The following is a 22517-nucleotide window of genomic DNA, read 5'->3' as shown; positions in this document are numbered from 1 at the left end:
CAAATGAATGCTATATATGAATTCAAAAAAGGTCATTATTGTATAAATTACCAACATTACCATAGATGACCTGTTAATTTCCAGAATTACAGAGGATTCTGGTAACTTTGGTAAATTACCAGTAGCTTTGCAACCCTAGTCATGATTGCCAACATACACACCCAGTCACAGAGGGGGAATTTCACTGTTTTCCTGCCAATGTTTCATCTGCACAGACACAGAAATTCAATTAAACTCCAGATCCACCCATTGAAACATGTTCCTACTCAACCCAATCCCTCTCTCTCTGTCTGTCTGCCATATAATCAGGCTCCCTGGCTGCACCCACTCCCAGAACTGCAATGAGCCATTAGAATCTGGGTCACATCTACAGTATGAGCTGCTGCCCATCCCCTGAGTCAGGAATGAACACCACACCCCCCACCACCCAACCAGCAGTGCCCACCTGACGCAGCTCCGCTGTGATTGGCTGGCCAAGGCCAGAGAGGGGCGTGTACTGTACCACATAGCCAGTCACAGGCCCCCCTGCGGGAGTCCACCGGAACCTGAGCAAATCAGAGGTCTGGCTTGAGAACTGGAGGTTAGAGGGACCGGAGAAGGCATCTGCAAAAAAAAGAGAGAAAGAGAGAGGTAGAGTGGAGGAGAGGTAAGACAATGAAAGGGAGATAAATATAGAGAGGGGATGTTTATAGTGTAATAGACTGTAATGTATTGTACTGAGCTGTGTGTGTATACCATCGCTAGCGTACACTCCACCAGAGCTGGAACAAACACGCGGGCCCACCAGGGAGAGCAGTGTGTTAAGCAACTTAAAGTCCCCCACAAAGAATGTGTAGTCTCTCTGAGGAGGAGTGGCTATCAGAGCCAACTCAGTCTGGTCTGCACTCTTTATACCTGACAGAGACAAAAACAACCAGTTAAATACTGTACACACCCAAACGATCAAGATATACAGCCTGAGGCTTGTGGTCAGGTTTAATGAGTTTTGGCAAATTTGGCATTTGGCAGACAGTGTCGGAACATCAGGTCCTGGACCAACAGGTTCTACCTCCAGGCCATAAGACTGCGGAACATTTAAACCTAGCTATATACCTGCACAGACCTTCTATTCGTCTACTTCTAGTGCTTTTCTATACTTCTTGTTAATATTTTGATTTTGTCATCTGACTTTGATATTTTCTACTACACTGTTGAGGAGCACTTGCAAGTAAGCATTCCACTGTACTGTTTACACCTGCTGTATCCTGTGCATGTGACAAATAAACTTTGATTTGAATGTCTTCCCAAACCTACCCACTGCAAACATCTCGACTCCCAGACTCCGCAGCTTCTGAGCTGGTTCCCTTACACTGTCTTGAGACTTCCCATCTGTGATCAGTATACAGACCTGCATATATATGAGAGAGAGAGGGAAGGAGAGGGAGAAATATGTCATGGTCTGTCACAGGACAAAATATAGTCTGTCTTTCAGCCCACTCTATCCCCCCTCAAACCTTTGAGACGTTCCGGATGGAAGTGGGGTTGAAGAAGTTGTCAGCGACAAATTTGAGGCCAGCACCGGTGCGAGTGTTGCCTCCCTTATAGTTGAGGTTCTCCACAGCGCTGACCAGCTCTGTGCCATTCAGGTACGTGGTGAAGGTGAACTCCACTCTGAACGGGACAAAACACACAACAATAAACAACTTCATTACCTGGGAAAAACCATACACTATTATTATGGCAGTAAGAAAGAAAGAGAGGAAGAGACAAGAATGGAGAGTCAAGTGTTATAGATAGATATTGTCACTAGAAACAAACATAACAGACAAAACTCTCAGTATCTGACCTTGAGGTGTCGCTGTACTGCACAGCGCCGAAGCGGATCCCTGATTGGCCCACGGAGCTGGTGAAGGGCTTGACGATACCGGCCATGAAGCCCTTGACCTGCAGGAAGTTGGCCCTGCCGATACTGGACGAGCCATCTATCAGGAACACTATGTCTGCTGGTCCAACATTATTACACCTGCCTGAGGAGAGGTGCATTAGTGAGTCTCTGTATCTTAGCTCTGGGAGTCGTGGGCTAGAGTAGGCTAGTATGATGATGCATATAGAGAGAATTAGTGCAGAGGCATAGTATGACAGAATAGATAGCTGTTTTACTGTAGGCAGAAGGGTCAATTTACCTTGGGCTTCAGCCTGGTGCACTGAGGACAACAGGACCGCCAGGGGGAAAACCCAGCTCCACATCTTCACAACCTGCACACAGACACACACAGCTGTTACAAAATACACATTCACATGCACATCTACACTGTAGACACACATCTACACTGAGTTGTAAAATATACACATAAACACAGACTGAGTGTGGTCTGACTCACAGCTGTCCCACAGTGTGTCCTCAATAAGTCAGTGAGGCCTCTCTGAGGGTCACAGAGTGGAGGGACACATCACTCTACAGCCTGCCTTGCATCCCCCACACTTCCCTACAAGGGCCTCACTATGTCACAGGTCAATGAAGCTAACTAACTAACACTCTCAGTGATAGTTACTCAGTCTACTCACTTTGAACACCAATATCACAACGACAAAAAGCTCCTGGCCTTAGTCAGGAGGAAAAGGATGCAAGTTATTATTTACTTTAGAATTTTTGGGGAAAAGGAGAGAAGTTAACCAAGCTATTAAGCACAGGCCTCAGATGATTAGCTAGTGATCACTGTTCAGAGCCTTCTCTTATTTCTCATGCAATACCTTGCCTCATCCAATGGTTTAGGATCTGGCAATAAGGTTTGTTTCTTTCCGCGACATGGAAACAGGCAAGGTGATGCACAACAGAAGTAGGGATGGGCATTTGAAATGATTTCACTATTCAAATAATATAATGATTAGTCTAAAAATAAATAACTACAATTCTCTACTCTATTGCCCAATCAGAATAATGCAAAACGCCATAACAGGGTGCTATTCCAGTAGTATTTGGGTAACAGTAGCTTAGGCTAACATCAACAGTGAAAGAGTCTGATGTTCGCCATCATAGAACTGATTCTGTTTAAAAAAAAAAGTTTTCTGTTGAGTGTTTAGCCTTGATCTGTGTCAGGTCTTCTGGACCCTCTGTTGTTGCACGCCTATAGGCTAATCCCTATTTGAAGAGGTGAAAATAGCATACCGCTGTAGGGTCTGACCGGAGGGCTAAATGCTCTATGATAGTAAAATGACTTTTCATGTAAAACCCATCCCATAATCCATGAGAGAAAATTAGCTTGAACATTAAAACAATCAGTTATCAAGATCCTCAGAACTGTAGGTTACATTTACAGTGCACAATGGACTGTCAAAGACACGTGACATCTGACGCAGAGTAGCTTAATGTGCTGAGTAAACACTACATTCTAACGTTTGCTGTTTTATTAAATGAAGCATTTAAAATGTCATGGTACATCCTTCTGTGTAACAATATAACATGGACATTTAAACAAAGCTTTTTCATTATTAAAAATACGCCTTAAAAAATATATCCAAAAATGAATAGCCTACTCTCAAGTGTTTAAACACTAACGGCTGTTTGGATATCCGGATATTCATTTAACCATGACCATCCCCAGAGATCTACCATAGTGACATCTGCTGGTCAATAAATAGCAGCGTGTGAATATCAGATAGAAGCTTTTTATTTGTTGATTAAAACTCCATGGAGCAGTGGTAAGCCATTATCACCAAAAACCTTGAAATTTCCATCCCTAACTATAACATTTTCCGACAAGATAGAACTGCCAAAGGGGGCGGTGTTGCAATCTACTGAAAAGATAACCTGCAGAGTTCTGTCTTACTATCCAGGTCTGTACCCAAACAATTCGAGCTTCTACTTCTAAAAATGAACCTTTCCAGAAACAAGTCTCTCACCGTTGCCGCTTGCTATAGACCACCCTCTGCCCCCAGCTGTGCCCTCGACACCATATGTGATTTGATTGCCCCCATCTATCTTCTCAGCTCGTGCTGCTAGGTGACCTAAACTGGGACATGCTTAACACCCCGGCCATCCTACAATCTAAGCTTGATGCCCTCAACCTCACACAACTTATCAATGAACCGACCAGATATAACCCCAAATCCGTAAACACGGGCACCCTCATAGATATCATCCTAACTAACTCGCCCTCCAAATACACCTCTGCTGTTTTCAACCAAGATCTCAGCGATCACTGCCTCATTGCCTGCATCCGTAATGGGTCTGCGATCAAACGACCACCCCTCATCACTGTCAAACGCTACCTAAAACACTTCTGCGAGCAGGCCTTTCTAATCGACCTGGTCGGGGTATCCTGGAATGACATTGACCTCGTCCCGACAGTAGCGGATGCCTGGTTATTCTTTAAAAGTGCCTTCCTCACCATTTTAAATAAGCATGCCCCATTCAAAAAATGTAGAACCAGGAATAGATATAGCCCTTGGTTCACTCCAGACCTGTCTGCCTTTGACCAGCACAAAAACATCCTGTGGCGTTCTGCATTAGCATCGAATAGCCCCCGTGATATGCAACTTTTCAGGGAAGTTAGGAACCAATATACACAGGCAGTTAGGAAAGCTAAGGCTAGCTTTTTTAAACAGAAATTTGCATCCTGCAGTACAAACTCAAAAAAGTACTGGGACACTGTAAAGTCCATGGAGAATAAGAGCACCTCCTCCCAGCTACCCACTGCTCTGAGGCTAGGAAACACTGTTACAACCGAACAAATCCACTATAATTGAGAATTTCAATAAGCATTTCTCTACGGCTGGCCATGCTTTCCACCTGGCTACCCCTACCCCGGTCAACTGCCCGGCACCCTCCACAGCAACCCGCCCAAGCCCCCACCATTTCTCCTTCACCCATATCCAGATAGCTGATGTTCTGAAAGAGCTGCAAAATCTGGACCCCTACAAATCAGCCGGGCTAGACAATCTGGACCCTCTCTTTCTAAAATGATCTGCCGAAATTGTTGCAACCCCTATTACTAGCCTGTTCAACCTCTCTTTCGTATCGTCTGAGATTCCCAAAGATTGGAAAGCTGCCGTGGTCATCCCCCTCTTCAAAGGGGGAGACACTCTAGACCCAAACTGCTACAGACCTATACTGTATCTATCCTACCCTGCATCTCTAAGGTCTTCGTAAGCCAAGTTAACAAACAGATTACCGACCATTTTGAATCACACCGTACCTTCTCCGCTATGCAATCTGGTTTCAGAGCCGGTCATGGGTGCACCTCAGCCACGCTCAAGGTCCTTAACGATATCATAACCGCCATCGATAAGAGACATTACTGTGCAGCTGTATTCATCGACCTGGCCAAGGCTTTCGACTCTGTCAATCACCACACTCTTATCGGCAGACTCAACAGCCTTGGTTTCTCAAATGATTGCCTCGCCTGGTTCACCAACTACTTCTCTGATAGAGTTCAGTGTGTCAAATCGGAGGGCCTGTTGTCCGGACCTCTGGCAGTCTCTATGGGGGTGCTACAGGGTTCAATTCTCGGGCCGAGTCTCTTCTCTGTATACATCAATGATGTCGCTCTTGCTGCTGGTGAGTCTCTGATCCACCTCTACGCAGACGACACCATTCTGTATACTTCTGTCCCTTCTTTGGACACTGTGTTAACAACCCTCCAGACGAGCTTCAATGCCATACAACTCTCCTTCCGTGGCCTCCAACTGCTCTTAAACGCAAATACAACTAAATGCATGCTATTCAACCGATCATTGCTCGCACCTGCCCGCCCATCCAGCATCACTACTCTGGACGGCTCTGACTTAGAATACGTGGATAACTACAAATACCTAGGTGTCTGGGTAGACTGTAAACTCTCCTTCCAGACTCACATCAAGCATCTCCAATCCAAAATTAAATCTAGAATCGGCTTCCTATTTCACAACAAAGCATCCTTCACTCATGCTGCCAAACATACCCTCGTAAAACTGACCATCCTACCGATCCTCAACATCGGCGATGTCGTCTATAAAATAGCCTCCAACACTCTACTCAACAAACTGGATGCAGTCTATCACAGTGCCATCCGTTTTGTCACCAAAGCCCCATACACTACCCACCACTGCGACCTATACGCTCTCGTTGGTTGGCCCTCGCTTCATACTCGTCGCCAAACCCACTGGCTACAGGTTATCTACAAGTCTCTGCTAGGTAAAGCCCCGCCTTATCTCAGCTCGCTGGTCACCATAGCAGCACCCACTCGTAGCACGCGCTCCAGCAGGTATATCTCACTGGTCACCCCCAAAGCCAATTCCTCCTTTGGTCGCCTTTCCTTCCAGTTCTCTGCTGCCACTGACTGGAACGAACTACAAAAATCACTGAAGCTGGAGATTCCCATTTCCCTCACTAGCTTTAAGCACCAGCTGTCAGAGCAGCTCATCTATCTACCTCATCACCATACTGTATTTATTTATTTATTTTGCTCCTTTTGCTCCCCAGTATCTCTACTTGCACATCCATCTTTTGCACATCTACCATTCCAGTGTTTAATTGCCATATTGTAATTACTTCGCCACCATGGCCTATTTATTGCCTTAATTCCCTTATTTTACCTAATTTGCACTCACTGTATATAGACTTTTCTTTTCTTTTTTGTACTGTATTATTTTACTGTATGTTTTGTTCATTCCATGTGTAACTCTCTGTTGTATGTGTCGAACTGCTGTGCTTTATCTTGGCCAGGTTGCAGTTGCAAATGAGAACTTGTTCTCAACTAGCCTACCTGGTTAAATAAAGGTGAAATAAAAAATTAAATAAAAAATCTGAAGTAGCCTAGAATCAGCGGTAAGCCATTATCTGAAGTAGCCTAGAATCAGTTGGAATACCAGGTTCGCATCTTACATCATGCATCCCTTTTTCGCCTTCCAGTTTACTATTTTTTTTAAAAACAGAATCTATGGCATTATTTAGGATGCTTAAGACAGAAGCTTATACTATACTAAATAAAACTAATTATTTGAACAACAGTGCAGAAAGTGTGGTTTCACGTAAAAAAAATCTAAATAGTGTCTATTTGTAATGGAATTCACCCTCATGTCCCTGAATATTCCATAGTTCCCTACTCTATCTGCTAAACTACCGGTCAGGTGAAACAGTTTGTACAAAATCCTAACTAGATTTGTAAGTACAGTGTCCAGTAGGGGTCGTTGTTTGAAAGCAGCTTGGAATCGGAGAAAGCACCGGAACCATGGCAAAATCAGTGGGATCTCGCATTTTCCAGCACACGGTTTGAAAAAGCATGTGATAAAACTAACCTTCGGACGTCATTGATGATGTACTTCTGATAAAGTGATACACACATCGGCACACTGCTTTGAAGTTAGCTGCTTAGCGATTTCGAGACATGCCTCGGAGCTCCGGTATCAAATGTAACATCACTAGAATCCAGCCAGAGTGAGGATATCCAACATGTTTTTTAATTTTTTATATAACCCACAAACTGCATTCAGAATGACTGCCAGACTGGGACAACTTCAATATGAAACGACCTAAACTGGAACAACCACTTCAGTAACAGGTGCAAAAGTCCAAGTAACAGATTGGATTAGTTTAGAAAAATGTATGTTATTAATATTTGAATAGCATGAGATTAATGAATCAATCAATGTACATGCAAAAACATAGATATTGAAACAAACAATTCTAAAAATCAATAGATGTCACGTCTTGACCATAGTAAGTTGTTATTTTCTATGATATAGTAGGTCAGGGCGTGACAGGGGGTGTTTGTCCGTTTTTGTATTTCTATGTTTAGTTTCTAGTTTTGTATTTCTAGGTTGGTTTTTGTTTGGCATGACCTCCAATTAGAGGCAGCCGGTTGTCGTTGTCTCTAATTGGAGGTCATATTTAAGTTGCTTTTGTCCCACTTGTGTTTTGTGGGTGATTATATTTTGTGAGTGTGTTTTTTCATCCTGCGTCACGGTTTGTTGTTTTGTTCCTTCAGTTTATTTTCGTATCGCATTAAGTTTCACAGTCCAATAAATATGTGGAACGAAACCGACGCTGCATTTTGGTCCGACGCTGCATTTTGGTCCGACGCTGCATTTTGGTCCGGACGCTGGAGGAACAATATGTCACGGCTGTGCCTAATGTCACAGCCGTGACATTAGGCTAGGAAATATGATAATGATGGGCGTGGTTTTTGTTTAACACTGGTTATTAACACCAACACCGGGGTTATTTTACACCAACGAATGTTAATTTAACACTTAAAGAGTGTTTAACACCTGAATCTACACTAGAAATGTTACACTGACAACTCAACACTAGATAATATTGGCCAATTTGCAGTGCAGATTTTGGTGATAGAGAAACCTCTCACTTCGCAATCCCTCAACAGAAGAGTGACTACAAATAACAACCAGACGCTACTTTGGTACTAGTCGTACCAACAGGGACCACTTCAAACCTTCCTTGGGTTAAGAGAGGGAAAAATACATGTTCTGTTCTGATACCATAACAAACGTAGACATTCATAATCATAACTACTGTAGGCTATGCAGATTCCAAACCATTGAATTAAATACAGTTGAAGTCGGAAGTTTACATACACTTAGGTTGGAGTCATTAAAACTAGTTTTTCAACCACTCCACACATTTCTTGTTAACAAACTATAGTTTTGGCAAGTCGGTTAGGACATCTACTTTGTGCATGACACAAGTAATTTTTCCAACGATTGTTTACAGACAGATTATTTCAGTTATACTTCACTGTATCACAATTCCAGTGGGTCAGAAGTTTACATACACTAAGTTGACTGTGCCTTTAAAGAGCTTGTAAAATTCCAGAAAATTAAATCATGGCTTTAGAAGCTTCTGATAGGCTAATTGACATAATTTGATTCAATTGGAGGTGTACCTGTGGATGTATTTCAAGCCTACCTTCAAACTCTTTGCTTGACATCATGGGAAAATCAAAAGAAATCAACAAAGACCTCAGAAGAAAATTGTAGACCTCCACAAGTCTGGTTCATCCTTGGGAGCAATATCGAAATGCCTGAAGGTACCACGTTCATCTGTTCAAACAATAGTATGCAAGTATAAACACCATGGGACCACGCAGCCATCATACCGCTCAGGAAGGAGAAGCGTTCTGTCTCCTAGAGATTAACATACTTTGGTGCGAAAAGTGCAAATCAATTCCAGAACAACAGCAAAGGACCTTGAGAAGATGCTGGAGGAAACAGGTACAAAAGTATCTGTATCCTCAGTAAAACGAGTCCTATATCAACAGAACCTAAAAGGCCGCTCAGCAAGGAAGAAGCCACTGCTCCAAAACCGCCCCAAAAAAACTGACTACGGTTTGCAACTGCACATGGGGACAAAGATCGTACTTTTTGGAGAAATGTCCTCTGGTCTGATGAAACAAAATAGAAATGTTTGGCCATAATGACCATTGTTATGTTTGGAGTAAAAAGAAGGATGCTTGCGAGCCGAAGAACACCATCCCAACCGTGAAGCACGGGGGTGGCAGCATCATGTTGTGGGGGTGCTTTGCTGCAGGAGGGACTGGTGCACTTCACAAAATACATCACATCATGAGGAAGGAAAAGTATGTGGATATATTGAAGCAACATCTCAAGACATCAGTCAGGAAGTTAAAGCTTGGTCGCAAATGGATCTTCCAAATGGACAATGACCCCAAGCATACTTCCAAAATTGTGGCAGAATGGATTAAGGACAACAAAGTCAAGGTATTGGAGTGGCCATCACAAAGCCCTGACCTCAGTCCTATAGAAATGTGTGGGCAGAATTGAAAAAGCGTGTGCGAACAAGGAGGCCTACAAACCTGACTCAGTTACACCAGCTCTGTCAGGAGGAATGGGCCAAAATTCACCCAATTTATTGTGGGAAGCTTGTGGATGGCTCCCCAAAACGTTTGACCCAAGTTAAACAATTTAAAGGCAATGCTACCAAATACTAATTGAGTGTATGTAAACTTCTGACCCACTGGGAATGTGATGAAAGAAATAAAAGCTGAAATAAATAATTCTCTCTACTATTATTCCGACATTTCACATTCTTAAAATAAAGTGGTGATCCTAACTGATGTAAAACAGGGAATTTTTACAAGGATTAAATGTCAGGATTTTTAAAAACTGACTTTAAATGTATTTGGCTAAGGTGTATGTAAAATTCCGACTTCAACTGTATGTTTATATGTAGGCATGACAGAGTAACAGAGGCAGAGAGGACAGAGTATATGTATTGGTCTGTAAAGTGAATCAAAATCCCAGCATCTGTAAGCATTTACAGTAGCATAGCATGTCACACTACTGAACTAACCCTAACCCATAGAGCAGACAATGTCAAGCTGTTCTTCCACATGAAAGAGGTCATGATGGGACTCACCAATTAAAACGCTAATAAACTGCCAGACTCACTAACTACATTAGACTGGAGACCTTTAGAAGCTGACACTGCATTACTTTGTGTAGTCTACAATATGTCCATAAAAACACACACACATGCATGCACATACACAACACACATACACACATGCACGCACACACGCACACATACATATTGGGTACACACACACATTTTAGATATACAGCCCGCGGCTTGTGGTTGGGATGAATGAGTCAATGTCCGACTCATGCTATCAGTCACTAAACACAGACAAGCACACCTGCCTTCAGCAAGGGTGGAATCTATTTAGAGTTGCGATTTGAGTATCTAACTCAAAGCTCACTCTGTTTGTGAAGGGGTAAATGTTTGTCCTGGTACTGGTATGCAGAACTCGTGCTGAACTTCTTGTATCTCAACAATCGACAGCAGGACAAATTTAGAAACATACACAATCTTAGATCCTTGAGGTGACTACGTCGCTTTGGATAAAAGCATCTGCTAAATGGCACATATATTATTATTATTACTGCTACGTGTCAGTGCACAGTTTATTAAAAAGTCCATCATATATTTATTTTTCATAGGATAACCCTTTTAGATAATTGTCTGAAGGCAGAAACTCAAGAGTCTGAAATGTTTGTTCCCCTTGAATAACTTCAAAACCACATAACCGCCATTTCCTGAACTTTTCTCCTAAGCAACCGACATACATATTTAATTCCAAATGTTGTGTCCCTTTCCCCTCTAAAACCCTAGACAGATCGAGATCCTCTATATAGGTTCCTCACCTATAACATGGAATTACTCACAATTGTGCAATAACAGAAACCAAATCCACCCTCTTACGTTTCATGTTATTTTTTACATTTTCTGTGGAATCTATAAAGTTACAGTTCAATTATGGTCCAATTAAATCAAATTGTATTTGTCACATGCGCCAAATACAACAAGTGTAGACCTTACAGTGAAATGCTTACTTAAAAGCCCTTAACCAACAATGCTTTAAGAAGTTAAGAAGAAAAAAAGTGTTAGGCAAAAAATAGATAAGTAAAAAATTGAAAATAAAAAGTAACAAATAATTAAACAGCAGCAGTAAAATAACAATTGCGAAGCTATATACAGGGGGTACCGGTACCGAGTCAATGTGCGGGGGCACCGGTTAGTCGAGGTAATTGAGGTAATATGTACAGTTAAGTTAAGGAAACCAGGTTGTGAGAACACAGTCTGACCACATGTCTTTAAGATCTTAATTTACAACTGAAACACTATATGTTAATGACAGTTAGATATAAAAACAACACCAGTTGGAAACTATATGATCAGTTATAGCATGGTAAACATCCTACAAAGTGCATTCAAGTGGTCTCTCTTGTATTTTCTCTCCCATCTTAGTTTATATGCCAGCTTCTCTCTTCCTTTGGCTCTCCCCCCTTTCTCTCTCTCTTTCTGACTCTCTCGCTCACATTTTTTTTTTACCTTCTGAGACAGCACCTGTCCTTCTGGTATTCATCAATTTAACATAGCTATTAAAAGCTTTTTAACACCATCATTTATTACCACATGGTGTGATCCAAGGACACCCCCATAAGAGTCCATACTTATGCTGCATTCACAACCAAGTGGAACGGTGGTATTTACCACATATGACTAGGACAAATCCACATGAACGCCCCTCCAACTTGTAACTACTAGTGGGAAAATCATCAATCATCCCTGAACTCCGACTTCTCCCACATAACTGACCTCTGACGTCACCTACTAAGGAAATGACCTCGATAACAGCAGTTTCTGCAGTTAAATGTAACAAAACATTATTTATAAAAAGCTATCAATTAATATGTGTGGCAGCCTAGGAAAACGCTAAACTTTGAATTCTTTATAGCTCTGAAAACTACCAACTGTCCCAAATCCAGATTTCTTTAAATCACTGAGATAGCTTTATCAGAACCCGAGTTATGAGCTTTTAAAGTTGACTTCAGCCAAAATGTTAAAACTGAGAAAATGGCAATGAAAAATTCTGTTAAGTTTATTTCTAATTCCATTGAGACGAATGAGAGAAAAACACCAACACTCAGCTTGATTGTTTCAAAAGAGATTGTCAATATATTTATTATTTTTAAAACAGCAACTGCTGGTATTATTTGCATTAAATAATGAAATTATTATACGTAAGAGATCATTTGCCACTAGAAATGGTCCTTTGCCGGTAGAAATGTATTCAACAATCACTAATAAAGGTGCTAGCAAGTTTACTAGATAGCTACTGTAGTTGCCTTGATAACCAAACAAACAGACTTGCTACAGTAGTTTAGCTAACCAAACCATCAGTCCTAGCTTGCTATTATGAAAATCGAATTCAACAATGCCAATAATGTTTTCAAAACAACTTTTCTTTCAAAAGCAGCTCAAACAGAACCTCCCGCACTTCAGACTCCTGGAGCGGACCAGCCACCACCGGCCTGAGGAGAGACACATGGAACGAGGGGTTAATATGGTAATTCGGGGGGAAGCTGTAACCTGTAACATACCTCGTTCACTCTCCTCAGGACTTTGAATGGCCCCACAAACCGCGGGCCCAGCTTCCAGCAGGGCAGGTTTCGGGTCGAGAGCCAGACCCTGTCCCCTAGTGCAAACACCGGGGCCTCACTGCGGTGACGGTCCGCGCTGGTCTTTTGGCGCAGCGCGGCCTGCTGGAGGTGAACATGGGCGGCTTCCCAGGTCTCCTCCGCGCGTCTGAACCACTCGTCCACCGCAGGAGCCTCGGTCTGACACCGATGCCACGGTGCCAGAACCGGCTGGTACCCCAATACACACTGAAAGGGGGAGAGGTTAGTGGAGGAGTGGCGGAGCGAGTTCTGCGCCATCTCTGCCCAGGGCACAAACGCCGCCCACTGGCAATAGGACCGCAGAAACCTGCCCACATCCTGGTTCACTCTCTCCACCTGCCCATTACTCTCGGGGTGGAAACCCGAGGTAAGGCTGATCGAGACCACTAAACGTTCCATGAACGCCCTCCAGACTCTCTAAGTGAACTGGAGACCCCGATCAGACACTATATCCTCAGGCACCTCATAGTGCCGGAAGATGTGTGTATACAGGGCCTCCGCAGTTTGTAGGGCCGTAGGGAGACCGGTCAGAGGGAGGTGACGACAGGACTTAGATAAACGATCCACAACGACCAAGATCGTGGTGTTCCCCTGTGAGGGAGGGAGATCCGTTAGAAAATCAACCGACAGGTGTGACCAAGGCCGTTGTGGAATGGGTAAGGGAAGTAGCTTACCTCTGGGCAGGTGTCTAGGAGCCTTACACTGGGCGCGCACTGAGCAGGAGGAAACATAAACCCTCACGTCCCGAGCCAAGGTGGGCCACCAGTACTTCCCAGACAGACAGAGCACCGTCCAACCAATCCCCGGATGACCAGAGGAGGGTGATGTGTGGGCCCAATAGATCAACTGGTCACGGACAGCAGACGGAACGTACTGAAGTCCGACGGGACACTGGTGTGGAGTGGGTTCAGTACGCAACGCCCGCTCAATGTCCGCGTCCAGCTCCCACACGACCGGCGCTACCAGGCAGAAGGCTGGGATAATGGGAGTCTAATCCATGGGCCGCTCCTCTGTGTCATACAGCCAGGACAGTGCGTCTGCCTTAACATTCTGGGAACCTGGTCTGTAGGACAGGGTAAACACAAAACGGGTAAAGAACATGGCCCACCTTGCCTGACGAGGATTCAGTCTCCTAGCTGCCCGGATGTACTCCAGGTTGCGGTGGTCAGTCCAGATGAGGAAAGGGTGTTTAGCCCATCTCCACACCTTCAAAGCCTTAACCACAGCCAACAGCTCCCGGTCCCCCACATCATAGTTCCGCTCCACCGGGCTGAGCTTCTTCGAGAAGAAAGCACAGGGGCGGAGCATCGGTGGCGTGCCCCAGCGCTGAGAGAGCACGGCTCCGATCCCAGCCTTTGACGCGTCCACCTCCACTATGAATGTCAAAGAGGGATCCGGATGGGCCAGCATGGGAGCCGAGGTAAACAGAGCTCTCAGCTGCCCAAAAGCCCTGTCCGCCTCAACCGACCACTGCAGACGTACAGGACCCCCCTTCAGCAGTGAGGTAATGGGAGCAGCCACCTGGCCAAAACCCCTGAGATCCAGTTTAGTGAAGAAGCGCGCCCCGTGCTTTGACTCAATCGCCGTGGCGATAAGAGGTAGCGGGTAACTGTACCTCACCGTGATTTGATTGAGACCTCTATAATCAATGCATGGGCGCAGACCTCCATCCTTCTTCTTCACAAAAAAGGAACTCGAGGAAGTGGGTGAAGTGGAGGACCGAATGTACCCCTGACGCAGGGATTCAGAGACATATGTCTCCATAGCCACCGTCTCCGCTTGCGACAGGGGATACACGTGACTCCTGGGAAGTTCAGCGTCTACCAGGAGATTTATCGCACAATCCCCCCGTCGATGGGGTGGTAATTGAGTCGCCTTCTGTGCCAAATTGGCATATTCTGGGGGGATGCGCACGGTGGAAACCTGGTCTGGGCTTTCCACCGTGGTAGCACCAACGGAAACCCCTACACCACTCTCGCGACCACCCCGTGAGAGCCCTCTGTTGCCAGGAAATGGTGGGGTTATGAAGAGCCAACCAGGGAAGGCCTAGTACCACGGGAAACGCAGGAGAGTCAATGAGAAAGAGACTGATTCTCTCATCGTGAACCCCCTGTGTCTCCATGGCCAGGGAGATGGTGGCCTCCCTGATTAGCCCGGACCCTAATGGTCAACTATCCAGAGCGTGAAGGTCTATCCACAGGAATAATGGGGATCCCTAAACTAAGTGCTAACGCTCTGTCAATAAAATTCCCAGCTGCGCCTGAATCGACGAGCGCCTTATGCTGGGAATGCGGAGAGAACTCAGGGAAACAAACAGGTGGACAACAGAGGACTCTGGATGAGAGTGGTGCATACTCACCTGGGGTGACACCAGGGTGCCCTGCCTGCTGCCTCGACTCCCAGAGGGACCAACCCGGCACCGACCGGCAGTGTGCCCTCTGCGGCCACAGATGGTGCACGTGATGGCCACCCCTCCAGCCTCCCGACGCACAGCCCCGTCTGACGTCCTCACGTAAGCTGCATCGATAGTGGTCGATGAGGGCCCTGTCGTTCCATCCTGCTCCGGCGGCCAAGGTCCGGAACTCCAGCGCGAAATCCTGTGCGCTCCTCGTCCCCTGCCTCAAATGGAAGAGTCGTTCACCCGCCGCTCTACCTTCGGGCGGATGGTCAAAGACGGCCCAGAAACGGCGGGTAAACTCCTCAAAGTGGTCCAACGCCGGATACATGAAAAATGGAGCGGCGATGGCTAGAAAGCCGGTGACGTCGACCGCCGAACGCTGCCCGAACAAGGAGAGGAGCCACTTGCATTGATAACTACATTGTTGATTGTAAATTACAACTTTATACTACTACATTACTAATTAGCTAGCTAATTATTCTGTGTCTAAACCAGCCGATTTCATTCATCTGTAGCATGTTAGGCTATCTTAAATGGGCCAAGTCAGCTGTGACACTCTCTGGGAAGTTTGAGATAGCGTGTTCACATTGTGCATGCTAGTTAATGTAATTTTTTTTTACCATTTTGGAAATTAACCATTTTCCTTAAGTAATCATACAATATTGTTAAATTACAATAAAGTAAAGGATTTAAAGTATCCAAAACAACCAAAATCGCAATTTCCACAGAAACGGAATTTCATTGCATTTGGCTTTTTTCCCAGCAATAACTCAATGCGACATCCGACGGATTCTCGTAGGCCGATTCACATATGTTTTTTTAAAAACTATAATTTATTAACAAGCATGATAGCTGTACTTTTAGTTTATGTTTGATGCAGATTGTTGGCCATTAGCCAATCTGCATTTCTAAACGGGTTCAAAGCAAGTGAATGCATCCAACTGGTATTTATGACTTCACAACTGGTAATTACCACTTTTCCACTTGGTTATGAATGCAGCATTAGCACATTCTGGGAGCAGCTTTCACACCTGGGTATGACCACACCCACTGTAGCCCACCTGGGGTATGAAGCATAGCACTGAGGTCATAAGGTCATCCCTTTGGTAACAATGACACTGCTGCCCTGGGGTGACCTAATAGACCACTGACTGATTGAGCTGTGTTCCTTACATAGTCATTGATGGAGAGGCAGGGTGTGTGTGTGTGTGTGTGTGTGTGTGTGTGTGTGTGTGTGTGTGTGTGTGTGTGTGTGTGTGTGTGTGTGTGTGTGTGTGTGTGTGTGTGTGTGTGTGTGTGTGTGTGTGTGTGTGTGAGAGAGAGAGAGAGAAAGAGAGAGAGAGGGGGGGGGGGGGGGGGAGAATTAGAGGGTCTGAGTGAGAGATAGAAAGATGAACAAGAAAGGGAAATAGTAGCTAAGGGAGAAAGGAAGAGAGTGAAGGAAAGTAAGGAGGCAGTGAACACACACTGTACTTTCTCCCAAGAGAGCAGCTGTGAAATGGCAGTGTTACAGTTGGTGAGAGATGCCATTCGCCTGGAGTGACAGAGAGGACTGTTGTGTAACAGCAAGGTTCCCTTGGCGTGACATCAGCACAGGGACAGAGGGGGACAGAGGGGAGGGGGACAGGGGGGGAAGTGTCATAGTCAATTATCCCACTATTTCACTCACCGGTGAGATGTTGTGTAGGCCTAAGTGTTCTGTACAGTGTACTGTACACTGGGTAACACAGCATTTGTCTCTTTTTATAACAGGAGCCACGTTAAAGAGCAACTCTACTGTATAAGCCTACAGTACATGTCTGAAGTCAAGAACAGGACGGACAACCCAGTCAGTGACCTCCATGGTAATGCCCCGTTAAAGTGCATATCGGAACTCTGAAATGTCCCACTTGCTAACTGGTTGTAGTTAATCACGTGCCGCGTTCAACGAATTACCAAGTCGGAAATGTATGAGTTTCCTAGTTCCGACAATCATGGAACGCACTAAAGCGTCAAGCTCGGTCATGTCCACGCTCTTTTATCAGCCAAACCAAACAAAGAGACTCCATTTTGATCAATTGTCTTTGAGAAGTCCATAACCCTGTTTGCACAAGCTCCCAACATGCCCCTGGGGATTACAAAATGTAGCAGATGAAATGTCAGGGACCTCATGAACTTGTCTCCAAACTGTAAGAAATGTTTAAGTTTCTTTAAGCTCTGCAAGTTTCACCTGGCTCGTTGTGAGAACATCTATAAGAAAGTAATGAGTCACTTTCACCACATAGACACAGAGAAAGGAAAGAGAAGCCGAGGCAAACATACAAAGAGACTCTTTCCTGTCTAGATTATAGCCTTTGTCCTGTTCATTTTCCATGAGACATTAACGACCACTTAAGAGTCAGCTATCTAACACTAAACCCACTTAAGAGTCAGCTATCTAACACTAAACCCACATAAGAGTCAGATCAGTTCCATACTACTGTATGTCTAGACCTCCCCAACCTTTATAAATACCTTACATTAACTCAGCTTTACTTCATTTCTATTCTGAAACTCTCTGAAGACAATAGAGAATCAGCTCCCTGACAACACCAACATGGACTAACACAGCAAACAGACAGTAACCAACAGCAGTCTTCCCTTCCACAGATGACACACTTGGTAACCGTCCAGGTCTCTACACAACACAGCCCAGGAAAGTGGCACGCCATGAGCAGCAAACAAACCATGGATGAGGAGTAGGAGAATGAATGGATGAAAAAGAAGGATAGAGGGGTGAAAGTGAAGTCTGAGAGGAAGCGAGAGACAGGAAAGTGATTATTGAGAGAAGGTGAGGAGGAAATAAAGACAATTCAGAGAAGGGGGGGCTATGCAGTCTCAGTCGCTGTGGCACTGGAAGGTTAAAAAACCCCAGCAAAAGGCAGAAACCCACAGCAAAGACAGAACTTTCCCAGGGAATGGAACACACGATTGAAACCATTGATACAGACGACCGCTTAATTCATAACAGCTCACAGAAAGGGATGGAATGAGACAGACAGACAGACAGACAGACAGACAGACAGACAGACAGACAGACAGACAGACAGACAGACAGACAGACAGACAGACAGACAGACAGACAGACAGACAGACAGACAGACAGACAGACAGACAGACAGACAGACAGACAGACAGACAGACAGACAGACAGACAGACAGACAGACAGACAGACAGACAGACAGACAGACAGAGGAAAATAGAGAACATAGCAAGGAGAAAGAGAGGGGAAAGAGAAAGAGAGATGAGTGGAAAAAAACAGAGGGAGAGGAGGGGCTTTGCACAGCAAATTAAAGTTGTCTCATTGGATCTGGTCGCCATATTTGTCATGGTAGCATGCCAGTGACAGATAATAGCAGGGGAAACTACAGGATGTTGGCAGAGTTGTTCTCAGGTGGGCCAGTGTGGCTCAACCCGGGCAGGCAGGTGTTGGGTGGGATGTGGTGGCTGATGCTGAGGCTTCCTCTGACATTGTTAAACCGCTGCCAGGGGCAGGGTGGTGGTGGTAACTAACTGGTGCTTTCTGACTCATTCCATTTCCCCCATGCTAGTCTCTTTGATGTGGTGGAATGAAACAGTGTAGGAATCCTAGCTGTTTTTGATCTTCTCCAAACTTTGTGCAAAATCCTGACTACAATTTCAGTCACGACATACAGTACATGGATATTGCAGATAGTTTGGAGTATAAGCAACGACAGCTAAGATTCCTGCACTGTTCCATTCTAGCACATCAAAGAGAATAGCATGGGGGAAATGAGACCACCTGAGAACAACTATCTGCCAGCATATAGGCCTGGCTGTAGTTTTCCCTACTATTACTTAAACAGGGTGGGGTGAGCCCGCTGCATTGCCCCCAGCCTGATATAAAATGGCTACAATTGATTTAAAAATCATAGAACATTTTGATGGACCTTTGGAAATAAACCTCTTGAAATAAATGTCAGTGGCAACAGTTCCAACATGGGTAGACACGTAAGGGGCCCAGCTCTTCAGAGTGTGAAATATCTTCTTTTTAAGACTTTTACACAAAGTGTGAAATATCTAATGTCGCCAAGCAGACAAAGTCAACGCTTATGTCATCACCTGAGTCAAACACTGCAACTACACTATATTTACAGTAACTGCATGCCACAGAATACCATACCAATGTAGAAAGAACATAGGCTGATACTTGATCAAAGACATCCTGTTCTTTTAAATTAACAGGAGGGTCGTTCCACGAAATGAGTTGGTGGATTTTTTTTTTTTTAAGTTCACTTAATTTTAACATTCAAAGCTGATTGTATGCAACAGGGTGGGGCAATTGAATGCAAACTTCACCCAAAAAAAATTCATTGTTCAAACATTTCTAGCCTGTCTATATATGGTAACATGGTTGATGTGTTATAATCGACTCATTTAGTTTTCCACCACATAACACCAGAAAATTGCCAAAAAGAGTAGAACCAGCTCACCTGCTTTTACACTACGATGATTTGACTATTAGAGGTTCAATGTTTCTTTGTTTTGTTCTGTTTTTAAACAGGAACAGTTTCACCAAATTAAAACAACAGTTAAGTTCAAGTCACAGGGTTGACCCTAAAATGAGGGACAGGTTGAATCACATCCTAAATAAATAATCATCTTCAGAAATGACTTCATCAAAGCAACAAAATACCAAGGGCTTTACAATGAAACTTGAAGAAATGTTGGGGTTAAGTGGGTTAAAATCGTCAGAGAAGTCACAGAGAGTGCACAGAGGGGCATACATTCTGAATTTCGGCACTTTAGCAAGTCTTTATTCATATAAAAAAACTGATTCATTGAATTGTCCATGTGATCTATATTAAAGGGAACTTCATTTAATATAACAGGCTTTTAAAATCCAATATTGGTGTACATTTTCTACTTAAAGGTAGACTCTGCGATATGACGTTGATGCAGAAAGTATACAGCATAGTGGGTCAATTTCCGCAACAACTAATAGCATTAAAGCACAAGGCTCAACTTTGCCGCTGTTTTGGTTCCCTGGCTACCACGCTGTAACAGTGTGAAGCGAACCCGTGCACATACGCAGATACTGTGTGTGACTGTGTGAGAGCGAAGTCTTGCATTTCGCTCATCTCAGTACCTACAGTGCTGCTCGTGGCAACATAATTTCTCTGAGTCTACCTTGAAAATATCAAAGGGACTCATTTTGTGGAATGACCCATGAATGAATGCCTGTTTTTAGAAGGTTCTTCTCTAAGAGTTCAGGCCAGGTGCATACAACCTATTCACTTACTCTCTGTGTTTCAAACTCAGCTTTTTTCTTCTTCGGATTATAAAGTCTAATGAACCAGGTGATTTCAGCATTCTGATGCTGGATGCTGAGGTAATGAGATATGCTTACCCCGAAGGCTACAATTTGAGAGTCTGAGACTGTGAAGCAATAGAAGTAGCCTACACTGTAAAACCATGAAACATATGACACGTTTATAACCTAAATGTCAGTGTTTAAAACTTAAACTTTAGGCATTTAGATTTGCCAATAAGTGTTCTCATCTTAAACACATGCGTTTAGAATGCAAGATTAAACATGATAGTCAGCTTTTTCCAGTCAGTTTCCAACCAGGAAAATACCTTTATCTCCTAAGTGTCGGGATTTTAAACATCAGTGTTTCATTTCCCATCGTCCTGTTTAGAGTGCATTTAATCATGAGAAATTTGGCTTTACGGCTTTACACCCTACAGTGTTAAAACAACACCCCCAGTGTTTAGTGTTTAGAACCGAACCACCTTGTGCTGAATAAACATATGTGTGTGTTTAAAAGTGTTACAGCAATCTAAACACTTATGTGTTTTCATTTAAATTCTAAATGCCTTGATGCGTTCAAAAAGTGTTACAGACAAGTGTTTAGTTATGTTTTCAGATCCTAAACACTTGGTTTGACAGTGAAGTCTGACTGTATCAAAAACCAGATTTTAAAACAATTAGGCTGCATTTTGCACCGCAGGAAGAATAGTTGCTGGCTCTGCAAAAGCTAATGGGATCCAAATGAATTTGAATAAAAAAAATATATGAAATAAAAAATGTACAGTTTAAATCATTTGACAGGTAAACAGCTAATCAGTTGTCTGGTCTTGTTCAAGTGCTTTTGCCTCAGGGAGAATGGTGATTTGTGGTTGATTGATTGACATAGGCATATATTTCTGTGTTTAAGCACCACCAGGCTAGAGCAGACATGAATAAACCAAATAAGCATGCACCATAGAAACGGTAGCACTTTTATTAAGTGAGTAAGAACCGTGCGTAATGCTGCATGTCCCGAACCTCTCAGCCGCCGCATCCGAGCTCACAACGGACGGCAACGACCTCACCTGGCAAACTTCCAAGTCCTCACTCACCTTTCCACTTGTTGCATAATAATCCACCCGTCTCCCCGTTCTTCCTCCACGTCTACTGCGAGTTAGTAAATTAATAGGCAAACTATATATTCACTCTGTCACTCCAGTCAGTTGTCAGATAGCCTCCTCTGCTGCATAAAGTTTACGAAGCGTCCCGTGGCGCATGCCAGGTCCCGCGAAAGGATAGTCAGTGTCGTGTTAAGTTTAGCTGTAACACAGGCAGATTGGGTGGCTCAAGTTGGGCAGAAACTGCAGTACTGGGAGGACAGACTTGTTCAGTTGCTTGAACGAGAGTCGTGAGCAATTCCCTCGTTTTCCTTTTTTTTGTCTCACTTTTCTCGCTCCCTCACAGTCCGGGGCTGGGGTTCGCACGCTCTACCCGCCCTCATCAGCAGCAGCCAATGGCGCGAAGTCCTCGTGCGTTGATGAAATATTTGCCTCTATACCAAACCCTTTACATTGGAATAAGAGATACAGTCAAAAGTTTGGATGATTTTAGCATGTAAATCTTTGTGGGGTATAAAATGCCAGCAAAGCCAATACACAGCACAACACTAACAACACATTGACTACTAACAATACATTAATTGCACTATAACGGTGACAAACGGTGCCCACAAACTGTTTGGGCCTACATAAAACTGTTCCAACAGCAGAGTCCCAACAGCAGTCCCAACACTTTAACACTGCTACTGTACACCTGGCTATCAACAGAGCCTTGTCTGGATGTGAAACAGTTCATTTAGCCTCCTTTACTGCTTTAAAAAAAAACATAGC

At 44.1% G+C, this 22517-nt stretch overlaps 1 protein-coding gene across 2 annotated transcripts in view; it reads right to left on the bottom strand.

The window, feature by feature from the left end:
• Nucleotides 1-22090, bottom strand: part of LOC106565565 (collagen alpha-1(VII) chain-like) — a 93092-nt gene extending 71002 nt beyond the window's left edge. The window contains exons 1-7 of one of the 2 annotated variants that reach the window (XM_014132828.3): nucleotides 21741-22090; nucleotides 2163-2235; nucleotides 1826-2006; nucleotides 1494-1650; nucleotides 1294-1387; nucleotides 736-894; nucleotides 446-603 (exon numbers count right to left, since the gene is read on the bottom strand). In XM_014132828.3, coding sequence (XP_013988303.3) covers nucleotides 446-603; nucleotides 736-894; nucleotides 1294-1387; nucleotides 1494-1650; nucleotides 1826-2006; nucleotides 2163-2226 — 813 coding nt within the window. In that variant the 5' untranslated portion in view covers nucleotides 2227-2235; nucleotides 21741-22090. The remainder of the gene's footprint in view (nucleotides 1-445; nucleotides 604-735; nucleotides 895-1293; nucleotides 1388-1493; nucleotides 1651-1825; nucleotides 2007-2162; nucleotides 2236-21740) is intronic. The other variant, XM_045691645.2, reaches the window with a different exon arrangement.
• Nucleotides 22091-22517: the final 427 nt, after the last annotated feature.

This window comes from Salmo salar, chromosome 12 (genome assembly GCF_965601325.2).
Source record: "Salmo salar chromosome 12, fSalSal1, whole genome shotgun sequence".
In the NCBI taxonomy this organism is placed as follows: Eukaryota; Metazoa; Chordata; class Actinopteri; order Salmoniformes; family Salmonidae; genus Salmo; species Salmo salar.
This window is presented reverse-complemented; position numbering and strand designations above follow the sequence as displayed.